The sequence below is a fragment of the Furipterus horrens genome, unplaced genomic scaffold (genome assembly GCF_987537825.1).
Source record: "Furipterus horrens unplaced genomic scaffold, mFurHor1.1.pri manual_scaffold_2, whole genome shotgun sequence".
Classification (NCBI taxonomy): domain Eukaryota; kingdom Metazoa; phylum Chordata; class Mammalia; order Chiroptera; family Furipteridae; genus Furipterus; species Furipterus horrens.
The window spans coordinates 202623836-202636248 of NW_028327172.1; the positions used below are offsets into that span (position 1 = coordinate 202623836).

The window sequence follows — 12413 nt, forward strand, 5'->3', positions numbered from 1 at the left end:
TGTTCACTTTGTAAAAATCCACTGATCTGTATACTCATGATTTGTGTCCTTTTCAGTAAGTATGCCATACTTCTATAAAATATATCTAAAAATTAGGTCAAAACAAACAAAAAGAATGACAAAACCATGAGGGGGAGAACTTCTAGCTCTTCTCCCCATCGCAGAGAAAACCAGTTTCTCAACTTCCTTTCCTCCTCTTCCTACCCACATCTGAGAAAGGAGAAGCTGCTGATTGGATTTGCTAGATTCTACAAGAGCAATCAGTTAACCTTTTTAAAAACAGCTTGACATTGTTTACAGTAATATAATTGACAAATTGCAAAAATATATTTGTTTAATTTCTAAACATAATTTCAGATTTTCTATAGCTAAAAATAGAAGTAAACCTAAGTTCAGCTAAGTCACATGGTGATATAGTGACGAAAACACCAAGTAATTAATGGCTGTAAAAGTATAGCAATATAACCAACCAAAATATTGATATAAAACTCTCCCTAAACACTACTTACAACATTTGATTCAAATGAAGATACTGAAAAATTCCCTTGTATTAAAGAAATACATGAAGAATATTTAACCTATGCTTTAAAATTAATTGGTCAAATTAAAAACTATTTCAATGAAAGGCATTACATTTAATTAAATTCATATCAGAATTTATTATTTGTGGTATATTTATACAAATAACAATAAACTTCTGAATATATAGCAAAAATAGAATCCAAGTTATCCAGATGTATATAAGAAATTCATAATTGATTGAAATGATATGGGTGGGCCAGCATACAACATTTTAAAGAGTAAAACTAAAAAAAGAAAAAAACTAAAGCTGTCTAATAAATAATTCTATGAGCTATTAGTTTATTATGTGACAAAAACATAGTCATTTAACACATCACTTATTTTCTAATACTTATACATTATTTTTTCAAATTTGGAATTTACACATCTTACTGCACTTTAAATGCAGTAGTAATAAAATTAAGTTCACTGATATTTTCTTCTGTGCTACTTTAGAGAAAAGCTTCTCTGGCTATATCACTCCTCTCTTTTTACTAATTCTATTTTTAATTTATTAGTCTTCAGGATTGTAATATCAAGAATTCAAAGCTGCACCCTGGCTAGTGTGGCTCAGTGGATTAAATACCGGCCTGCAAACCAATCAGCTGTTGGTTCGATTCCCACTCAGGGCACATGTCTAGGTTGCGGGCCAGGTCCCCAAGTGGGGACGTGCGAGAGGCAACCACACAGTGATGTCTCTCCCTTTCTCCCTCCTTTTCCTTCTCTCTAAAAATAAATAAATAAATAAAATCTTTGAGAATCAAAAGAATTAAAAGCTGTTGTACATTTATACAATGGAATACTACTCGGCCATAAAAAGAAGGAAATCTTACCCTTCACAACAGCATGGATGGACCTAGAGAGCTTTATGCTAAGTGAAATCAACCAGTCAGAGAAAGAAGTACCATATGATTTCACTCATATGTGGAATCTAACGAACAAACTGAACTAACAAGCAAAATAATGACAGACTCATAGATGGAGAGCAGATGACAGCTTGGTGGAGGCAGGGCTCTGGGTGGTGAGGTTGTAGAGCGATTGAGTGAAAAAGAAAAAAAAAGGGAAAAAAACTCATAGACACAGACCACAGTGTGGTGATTGCTGGGGGAGGGGTGACAGGAGATGGTACTGGAGGGTACGGGGGGGATAACTGGTGATGGACAGAGACTTGATTTGGGTGGTGAACACATGGTACAGTGAAAAGATGGTGTGTTGTAGAAATGTGCCCCTGAAACCTGTATAATTTTGTCACAGTGTCACGCCAATAAATTCAATAATAAGGGGGAAAAAAGGAAGTTTGATTCTAAAATCTAAATAATCACAAGTGAGAATAAATTAACATGCAGAAGAGAGTATAAAACAACTAAGGAAAAAGGGGGGAAAAGTTAGAAAAAAAACAATGGAGGTCTGATCTAATACATATTTTAATTTGTTTATTTGTTTCATTTTAAAGTTCTACTTCCCATTCCTGGCTTTTCTTGCTTAAAGCTTCATTTGGTTCTTACATTAAAATGTTCCTTGTAACCTTTTCTAATAAATGGGATCACTGTGTGCTAAAGGTCATGAACTTACACGTGACTCTCAGGGTACATAGAGCCTGGATCCCCTAGCAACCTGGTGGCCACCTGGACATCTGATTCTCTCTGGAGCAGAATGCTCATGCTCAGCCACAGATCTGGGCACAGAGGGAGAAGGAAACCTGTCCGCAGCTAAGATTTTCTAGAAAGCCTATTCTGTGATGTCCAGGTTTAGCCCAGCTGAATATTAAATGGTACTGTACTTCTATTTTCCACTTGTTAATATTTTCAGTGTTAGATCGTCTTTCAAAAAGCTGGCTTTACGAAATAGAATAGTTGAACCAGAGTACTCTATTCTTTTAGTTTATTTTGGCTCTGAAGTAATTATTTGAGCAGACTATACAATGATACAATTTGGGATCCCTCACAACATATAATCATTTTCTAGCACTAAAGTATTTGAACATATTTATTTCAAAGACTACATATAAAATAACAATAAAAGTTTCATTTAAATTAATTATGATTGCTGAGTCTTAGTAACCAAAGAATCAAAAGTTGTCAGTCAATTCTTGTCTCTTATAAAAGTGGATGATACTATCAGGTAATAATAGTGTTTGATCACTGAAAGTAATATGAAATAAAAATTAAAAGACTTCTTTACAGAATTTAACTATTTGATTACGTGAAGTACTATAATTTTGCTTTCCAAGTACTATTCTCTAGTCCAAGAGTAAGAAACCCAAAGAAGTCAGAACCAATCTGTAATCTGTGTTTCTCAAAAAAATGCTCTGAGGACCATTATGTTAATAGGTTCATTTATGTTAACAGATCTTGCTTAGAAAAGAAGGTTTTCTGATAAAATGTGACTAGGAGATGCTGAGCTAAAATTTTTCTTAGGACTTCTCATAATCTTTAAGATAGTAACACACACTATAACTGTACATCTTTAACAGGTACAGAGCACAACCATTATTTAATAACAAGATCCTCGACAGGGCATACAATGGAACACACTTCAGGAAATGCTGTGCCAAATGAAGGTGCTTTTTTCTTTCAGAAATAACAAGCTGGGAAAATCGCTCTTTAGCAGACATTTTATTATTATTATAAGATTTATTTAAAAAATCCAAAAGATTTATAAATATGCAAAGCAATATAGCTAAATCTCATAAGCACAATAGTGAACAAAAAAGAAAGTCAAACATCAAAGAGTACATACTATATGTTCTATTTCATACAAACTTCAAGAATTGGCAAAACTAATCTATGCTAGGAGGAATCAGAATAGTGGTTATTTTTGACATGGAGGGAATAAAGATTGAAAGAGGTTAAGAGAGGGCTTCAATTTATTAATCTATATGTGTCCAATTAATAAAAATTCATCGAGCCATTCTTTTATGATATATACTTTCTCCAAAGCATTAAAAACTAGTCAAGTTTTAAAAGTTGTAATAAACATACCTTCTAGATTGCTGAGAGATTTAAGTGAGATAATACACATATAGCAGAGTATATGCTCAATAACTGTTTATTATTATGTTTGTTATTATTATTAATAAGTAGCCAACTTCCTTATTTTTTTAGAGGAAGAAGCAAGTGCAGAGATGGAAAGCAGCCTGTCCACGACCCACAGCCAGCCAGTAGCAGGGGAGAGACTGGAAGAGTGCCCTGACCTCTGTCTAGTACTATATGTCCAATACAGGCCTCCCGTATTGTAAGTCAGTTTTTACTTCCCTTTTGTTACGGTGAAATATCAGTCTGGCTTTTTATAAAAAACACATTGAATTTATGCACAGAGAAAAGTCCAGGAAATTTTCTGAATGATTAAGGTTTAAAAGCTACTAATTTTAAAGCCTAAGTTTATTCAAGGTAGAATGTCTGTGTTTGCTTAATTTGATGATATGAAAAAAAATAAAGAGTGATGGCCAGTAAAAGGAAATATGAGTGCTGCCAATGAAGACTTTGCCAACAAAATAATTTATGTATGTCTAATGACTTTTCAAAATTATTTTAAAATCTTCAAACAAAAAGACCAAATCTACAACATATAGGATTCTATTCAATAATTAATAGTAACTAAAGAGAGGCAGATACGAAAAGGTTACTAGATTTGAAAATGACAAGATAAACCTTAACCTCACTCATGTATCATTAATTATATGCCATATGGAAGAAATACTAACCAGGAGGCACGTGTGTAGAATCATCTATACCTAGCTGTCCTGTAGTCAAGCCGAGTTCTACAAATAATTCTTTCTGAAAAAATAACACACATAGAATTAACATACATCTCAGGTTTTGCCACATGTAAAAAAAAAAATCAGCTTCACCTAAACATCAACATAAATTAAAATCACAATATAAAACAAATCTTTGTGTCCTTCAAATATCTGAAGAAGAGGATATTATGGAACCTTTAAATAGTAATGCACTAATTCAAAGTGAAGGAGCAGAATAACCATAATTTTTTACTGTAAGTATTATTATGTAACATTTACATTTCTAATTTTCATGTGAAACAAATACGAGTAGAAAAGATAAATGCTTTTAGGAAAAATTAATAAATAATGGGAAAAGAAACCTAAACTCAGTATTTCTCCAAATGTAGAGCCTTTAGAAGTATTTTTCTTTCTCCTATTTTCTTCTACTTAAAAAATTTTTTTTACTTTGATGACTTAAAGACCAATATGAGGGATGTCAATATTTTTTTAAAACTGTTTTTACTATAGTTCTTGGTTTTTCCCTTTTTAGGTAATAGGCTAATCTGTAAAGTAAGGAATGAATTATCCTTTGAGGAAAGACCTATTAACATGCAAATCTCTCCTGAAACACACATATACACATACTATATGCAACACTTGTCAATTTTATCTTCTAAAATCACTGTCTAAAATTACCAATATAATTCTGTATCTGTGCTTTCTATGGTACTGCACTTCACTCAGCTCTTGATCAACAAAACACTGCAAATATCCAAAACAACTTAAATTAATTTTTAAGTAAAATTAGACTATCAAGTACTCTGCTAAAATAAAAATAAATTAGATTTATTCTCCAGACTTCCTCTACTTACCTAGTAATGTCTAGGGAAAATAATCAAGTTTGTCTGTTATTTTTAAAATATATAACAACCCCATGTTATCTGCATTATTTTTCTTCCCTAAGTAATTAAATATTTCTATTAATATTTGCCTCAGTGTTTTGTTACTATTTAATTGCTAAAATCAAACTTCCTTCTCCTTTAAAAAATAGAATTAGTTTTAATCCTTCCAAATTATCATTTAAGTTAGTACTTTATTAATGTCCCTCACAAGACATTGATTTTAAATAACTATCATATTTCAATTTTTAACTAAATTTGATTTTTATCTATACTTTAAAAAAGCACTGCATCATATATTACCAATATTTTAGATTAAAGAGGTAAAAATTTAATGTCATTCTTCCATTTTCAACCATTGTCATTTAAACTCTTTCTTCGTTGAAATCATTAGTACTAATGACGATTTATTTGATTTTTAAATAAATTGGATCCTCATACTTGAGAGGGACATTAAGTCCAATAAACATTTCAGTATTCGGTTCCATAACACAAAGGAGAATTATACTTATGCTAAGACATGGCAGGGGCATAAAAAGACTCTGAACATCCATTTTCTATGGCACCGCTCTGGACTGCGCTTCACTCAACATCAGCAGCCCTGGCCCCTAATCTCAGATTTCCTTCACAATCCCCCCAAAATATTAAGCCTTCTAGGACACCTTCTTTGATATCTCAGGCTGCTTTTGGCAACTCTAGGCACACGTATTAGCTTTCATCAACTTCTATAAAACCACATAATCACATCACACTAAAATTATGTCTTTACTGTCCATCCCCCCACTTCGCTGAAGCCCTGGGAACGCAGGGACCGTGTCTGCACATGGGCAGCGCCAGAGCCCAGCATGTGCTCAGTGACACACAGAGGAGCGCGAGAGCAGTAAACCCCACCGCCGAGCTGCGGCTGCGCCCTGCTATCTCCGCATGGCTGAATGAGTAAACAGAAGTTAGTCAGCAACTTCACTTCAGAGATCATCAATTTTTAGTTTCAAGGAATTTCCTTTTAACAATGGATGAGGCTACATAACACCGTGAACCAGATTTAAGGGCCATCCAGTGGAAGACCACAAGACTCACGAGCCTCACGAAGTTCAGTGCTCGTACAGATACACCATGCAGCCTGCAGTCAGAATCAATATATACCCCGGCCATGTGATTCCGGGAAGGTAGGGACAACCACCCCTACTGACCACAAGAAGAGGGGGGCTAACTGTACTCTTAGTAGGTATAGCCACAACTTGTGAAAATCAGTCGCAGGCTTTCATTCTTCAATAGCTAAGAATGAATCCACATCAGTTCCAGGTCCCTTCAGACAGACACACGATGGAATTAGTCCCACTCAGACACATGCTGAACCTTTACATACATGATCAACTTGCCCTGCCTTTTACTAAGAAGACTTCGCACCACCTCCAGGGGAAGAATCTGCCACTTCTTCTGTACAGCCATAGCATTTTGTACAAACCTCTACTAACACAGGGTTTTTCACACTTTTTAAAAATTACTCCTTAAAAATTAACTTTTTATCAAAATTGTAGTAGTCATGGTCAACAGTTAAATACTGCTTACCATGTTTCACTAACTGGGTGGCTTTAAACAACAGAAATTTATTCTCACAGTTCTGAAGGCTAGATGTCCAAAGTGAAGGTATTTACAGGGCCACGCTCTCCCTGAAGGCTCTAGGGAAGAATCCACAGCATGCCTTTCCCTTGGCTTCTGATGCTGCTAGCCATCTTTGGTGTTCCTTGGCTTGTAGGGGTATCACTCCCAACTCTGCCTTCATTGTCATAGGGCATTCTCTTTGTGTCTCTCTCTTCTGTGTCCCTTCTCCTCTTCTTATAAGGACACCGGTCATATTGGATTTAGGGCCCACCCAACTCCATTAATCATCACCTTAATCTAATCGCACCTGTGAAGACCCTTATTTCCAAATGAGGTCACATTTATAGACAGGTACTGGGGGTTAGGACTTCACCATACCTATTTTTTTTTGGGGGGGGGGAACGACACAATTCAACCCATAACATTTATCTTAACTTACTGATCTGCACAACACTCCTATGAGGTATTACCATCCCTATCTTACATATAAGAAAACTAAAGCTCCAAGTGAAAAACTTGCTCAAGGTCACACAGCCAATAAGTGGCAGAGCAAGAACTTAAACCCAGGTGAGTTGGCTTCAGAATCTATTCACCTGTATTGTCTCTACACGCAGCAAATGGTTTAAGAAGTCAAATCAGCTAAAAGACTTTTTTACAACAAAATAGCCGTTCTCTGTCTTACACTCCTTCCCAACACACACACACACACACACATACACACACGCACACACACATAATTGGCCCATTACCCAGGGACACCCACATGCAGCTTATTTTCTGGTAATTATCTGCATTTTTCCAAGTAACATGTATATATCGCTATTTTTAATGCACCAATTTCAGATATCCATTGATTTTTTTTTGTGGTAAATGAATTTAGCTCATATACTTCTCTCTATCATTTCAAATAATTATATGTCAATAAGTGATTAAATCTATATTAAGAGTTTGCATTATTATGACTATTTAAATATTATTCACTGACAAGCCACATAATGTTATAGATGTGTTTCCTTTCTTATACTTTTTTCATTCAGTTCATAATTAAATTATTTTGCCACTTAACAGAATTTTCTCTAATCATTCACCTCTTCCTACAACCTTTGACAACTCTGCAAAAAGCCTCCTTGATATAATTCTGCATGTGGTCAAATCTGTCAGATCATCTATACCTTTGGTGTTTTCTTGTAGGCATTCATCTGGGATCCCTCCACCCTTCTGCTCCAACGTGGGATCACTCTGCTCTGGCCCTGTGTACTGCCTCTGTCCTAGAATTTCTCCTCATTGTCATTTTGGAAATTCTCCTTCTCCTAAAGCAAAATCTCATTCCCTAAGCCCCCTATTCGCTCTTTTTATTTATAACCTTGTTTTGGAGCACTTGTACCAGTAGCTCCCTGAATAAGAGTAAATATTTTATTTTAGATTATATACATCTGAAAATGTCTACTCCAACTTCACGTTTGATTGACTAGTGGTTACACACAGAAGTCTAGCCTAAAATCATTTGCATTTTTAAAGGCTTTATTGCAAAATCTTCCGGTTTCTAGTCTTATTGCTGAGAAGTAAGATGCTACTCTCTGACTCCTGACACTTCACATGTACTCTGTTTTTCTTCAATGAAAAGTGTTCAGCCTTCTTTTCAGGTGCCTTGCTACGGCTCTTTGTTCATTCATGGCACTGGGTACTAGGTGGCCTTTCCACACTAGAGATTCCTGTCTTTCAGTTCTTGGAACTCTTTTTTCTTTTTTCTGGAACTTCTATTGGTCAGATGTTAACCTCCTGGATTGATCATATAAATTAAATTATTTTTTCTCCCTTATTTTTCATCTCTGGCCTCTTGCTTTTGCTCTGTCTTCTGACAGATTTCTTCAGCTTTGTTTTTAACTATTCTACTGACCTGATTTTTTTTTTTTTTTGCATACCATATTTTTGATTCTTAAAAGCTCTTTTTCATACTCTACTGTTTGTTTTGTTATTTTATTAAAATTCTGCTTTCATTTCATGAGTAATACCTTCTCTTTGAGAATATTAATGGTTTCTTTAAGTTTTCTATTGGGAAGAAATAGTTAACAACAGGTTCCATATGAAGATGACCTTGGTTTACCTTTTTCTAGCACTGTGACCCTGAAAATGTATTAAATCACACAAACACACACAGGTGTGAAAAGGAATGACAGTTGTATTAATGAGCAATGTTGTTTACTGAAAAAAATATGACCCAATATCGCTGATGAACATAGATGCTAAAATCCTCAACAAAATATTGGCAAACCGGATCCAGCAACACATTAGAAAGATCATACACCACGATCAAGTAGGATTCATCCCAGGGATGCAAGGATGGTTTAATATTCGCAAATCAATAAACGTGATACACCACATAAACAAAATGAAAGACAAAAACCACATGATCATATCAATAGATGCGGAAAAAGCATTTGATAAAGTACAACACCCATTTATGATAAAAACTCTCAGCAAAATGGGAATAGAGGGAGCATACCTCAACATAATAAAGGCCATATATGAGAAACCTGAAGCCAACATCATACTCAATGGGCAAAAACTGAGAGCATTCCCCCTGAGATCAGGAACAAGACAAGGATGTTCGCTCTCTCCACTCCTATTCAACATAGTCTTGGAAGTTCTAGCCACAGCAATCAGACAAGAAAGAGAAATAAAAGGCATCCAAATTGGAAAAGAGGAAGTAAAACTGTCATTATTTGCAGATGACATGATAGTGTACATAGAAAATCCTTTAGACTCCACAAAAAAACTACTCAATCTAATAAGTGAATTCGGCAAAATAGCAGGATACAAAGTCAATATTAAGAAATCGAAGGCATTTTTATACACCAACAATAAAAACTCAGAGATAGAAACTGAAAGAAAAATCCCATTTACCATAGCAACAAGAAAAATAAAATACCTAGGAATAAACTTAACCAAAGAGGTAAAAGACCTGTACACAGAAAACTACATAACACTGAAGAAAGAAATTAAAGAAGATACAAATAAATGGAAGCGTATACCATGCTCATGGATGGGAAGAATCAACATCATTAAAATGTCCATACTACCCAAAGCAATTTATAGATTCAATGCAATCCCTATTAAAATACCAGCAACATATTTCACAGACCTAGAACAAATACTTCAAAAATTTATATGGAACCAAAAAAGAGCCCGAATAGCCACAGCAATTTTGAGGCAGAACACAGTAGGAGGAATCACAATACCCGATATCAAACTATACTACAAGGCCACGGTAATTGGCATAAAAACAGACATATAGATCAATGGAACAGAATAGAGAGCCCAGAAATAAGCCCAGGTTCATATGGTCAACTAATATTTGACAAAGGGGGAAAGAACATCAAATGGAGTGAAAAGAGCCTCTTCAACAAATGGTGTTGGGAGAACTGGACAGGGACATGCAAAAAAATGAAACTAGACCACCAGCTCACACCATACACCAGAATAAACTCAAAATGGATCAAAGACTTAAATGTAAGCCGTGACACCATAAAAGTCCTAGAGGAAAAAATAGGCAGGAAAATTTCAGATATCCCATGTAGCAACATTTTCACTGATATATCTCCTAAGGCAAGGGAAATAAAGGAAAGAATAAACAAATGGGACTACATCAAACTAAAAAGTTTCTGCTCAGCTAAAGAAAACATCAGCAAGATGCAAAGGAAACCAACCATATGGGAAAATATATTCGCCAATGACATCTCAGACAAGGGATTGATCTCCAAAATATATAAAGAACTCATACGACTCAACACCAAGAAGACAGACAACCCAATTAAAAAATGGGCAAAGGACCTGAACAAACACTTCTCCAAAGAAGACATACAGAGGGCCCATAGACATATGAAAGTATGCTCAACATCACTAGCCATCAGAGAGATGCAAATTAAAACCACAATGAGATACCACCTCACACCAGTCAAAATGGCAATCATCAACAAATCAACAAACAACTTGTGCTGGAGAGGATGCGGAGAAACGGGAACCCTGGTGCATTGCTGGTGGGAATGCAGATTGGTGCAGCCACTGTGGAAAACAGTTTGGAATTTCCTTAAAAAACTAAAAATTGAACTGCCTTTTGAACCAGTAATTCCATTGCTAGGATTATATCCAAAAAATCCCGAAACACCAATTCAAAAGAACCTATGCACTCCAATGTTCATAGCAGCACTATTTACAATAGCCAAGTGCTGGAAACAACCTAAGTGCCCATCTGTAGATGAGTGGATCAAAAAACTGTGGTACATTTACACAATGGAATTCTATGTAGCAGAAAGAAAGAAGGAACTTCTACCATTTGCAACAACATGGATGGAACTAGAGAAAATTATGCTTAGTGAAATAAGCCAGGCAACAAAAGAAAAATACCTTATGCTGTCACCTATTACAGGAAACTAATGAACAACACAAACAAATGAGCAAAATTGAACCAGAGGTATGTAAACAAGAAGTAGACTAACAGTAACAAGGGGGGCGGGGGGGAGGAAAAGAAAGGTGTAAGGGGATGGGTCAAGTTAAAAAAAATATATATATATATGAATGACCCACAGACAGGTGCAACTGAGTGGGGACTAAATGTGGGGGAGGGGAGGGACAGGGTGCAGGGAAACAAGAGGGCTAAAAAAGTGAGACAACTGTAATGGAAAAACAAACAAAAATTTTTTAGTGGGGGAAAAATGAAAATATGAAGAATGGAAATGCCAGTTCAGTGAATATTAGGACAAAGATTTTCCTTCACGTTGTATATTTTTCTCCCTATTTGATCCCTCCAGAGTTTGGCATTCTAAACAAGTAAGTAATGACATAAGTTCCTTTGCATAGAACTAATAAGACCAGTTGTCAACAGAGGTTCTTTTTTTTTTTTTTTTTTTTTCTGACCAAGTCTTTGACTGGAATGTCAAGCCTAAAGGAAACATACTTGGGCTCAGATTGTTACCAGAAAGCCCTGAGGAACTCGGAATGACTTTCAAAGGTAATAAAAGCCCGTGAGATAAAAGGCCTGGTACCATGGTTGGTTGTACGGTCCACAGCAATCTTTCCAGGGAAGGAACGAAGGTTGTTTTCCTGAAAGATGGCTAGAAGGGACCTTAAGGCACAAGGAAAGACCAGAAAGACTTGGAAAAAACAGGTGTGTACAGGCAAGGATGAAAGCCAGATATGTGGCACAGCTTCTGTGCCCTGAAGAACAGACTGAAGGTCACCCCAAATATTCCTTGGGTAAGTTCCAGCAAAGCAGAACTAAAGATCATAAGTGATCATTTGCTGCTCTTGTTATGTTTATGCAAACGAACAGGATAAATTAAAAATGGACTTAATGTAGTCCCTTTAAAGACAAGGAGGGTAACCTTACGGAGAAAAATTATTATTCAAGGAAAATCACAATGATCAGTAGTAGAGTATAAAACAGGGCAACTAACCGTCTTAAAAGTTTCTTCTCCAGATTTAGAGACTTGTTTGCGGGTTATGTTACATAAATTAACACGTGTTTTTTGTTTTCAAAGGACATAAGCCTATGATCGCATTACCTGAGTGATTATCTGTACGCATAAGCCTCACTTAATCCTCTCTGCAGCGCTGCCTCCTGAGACTCAACG

General features: G+C 35.6%; 1 protein-coding gene across 1 annotated transcript in view; it reads right to left on the reverse strand.

Moving 5' to 3' along the window:
- TBC1D19 (TBC1 domain family member 19) overlaps positions 1–12413 on the reverse strand; it is a 114656-nt gene that overhangs the window by 56617 nt on the left and 45626 nt on the right. Inside the window, exon 9 of the mRNA XM_090268198.1 lies at positions 4265–4337. Coding sequence (XP_090124324.1) covers positions 4265–4337 — 73 coding nt within the window. The remainder of the gene's footprint in view (positions 1–4264; positions 4338–12413) is intronic.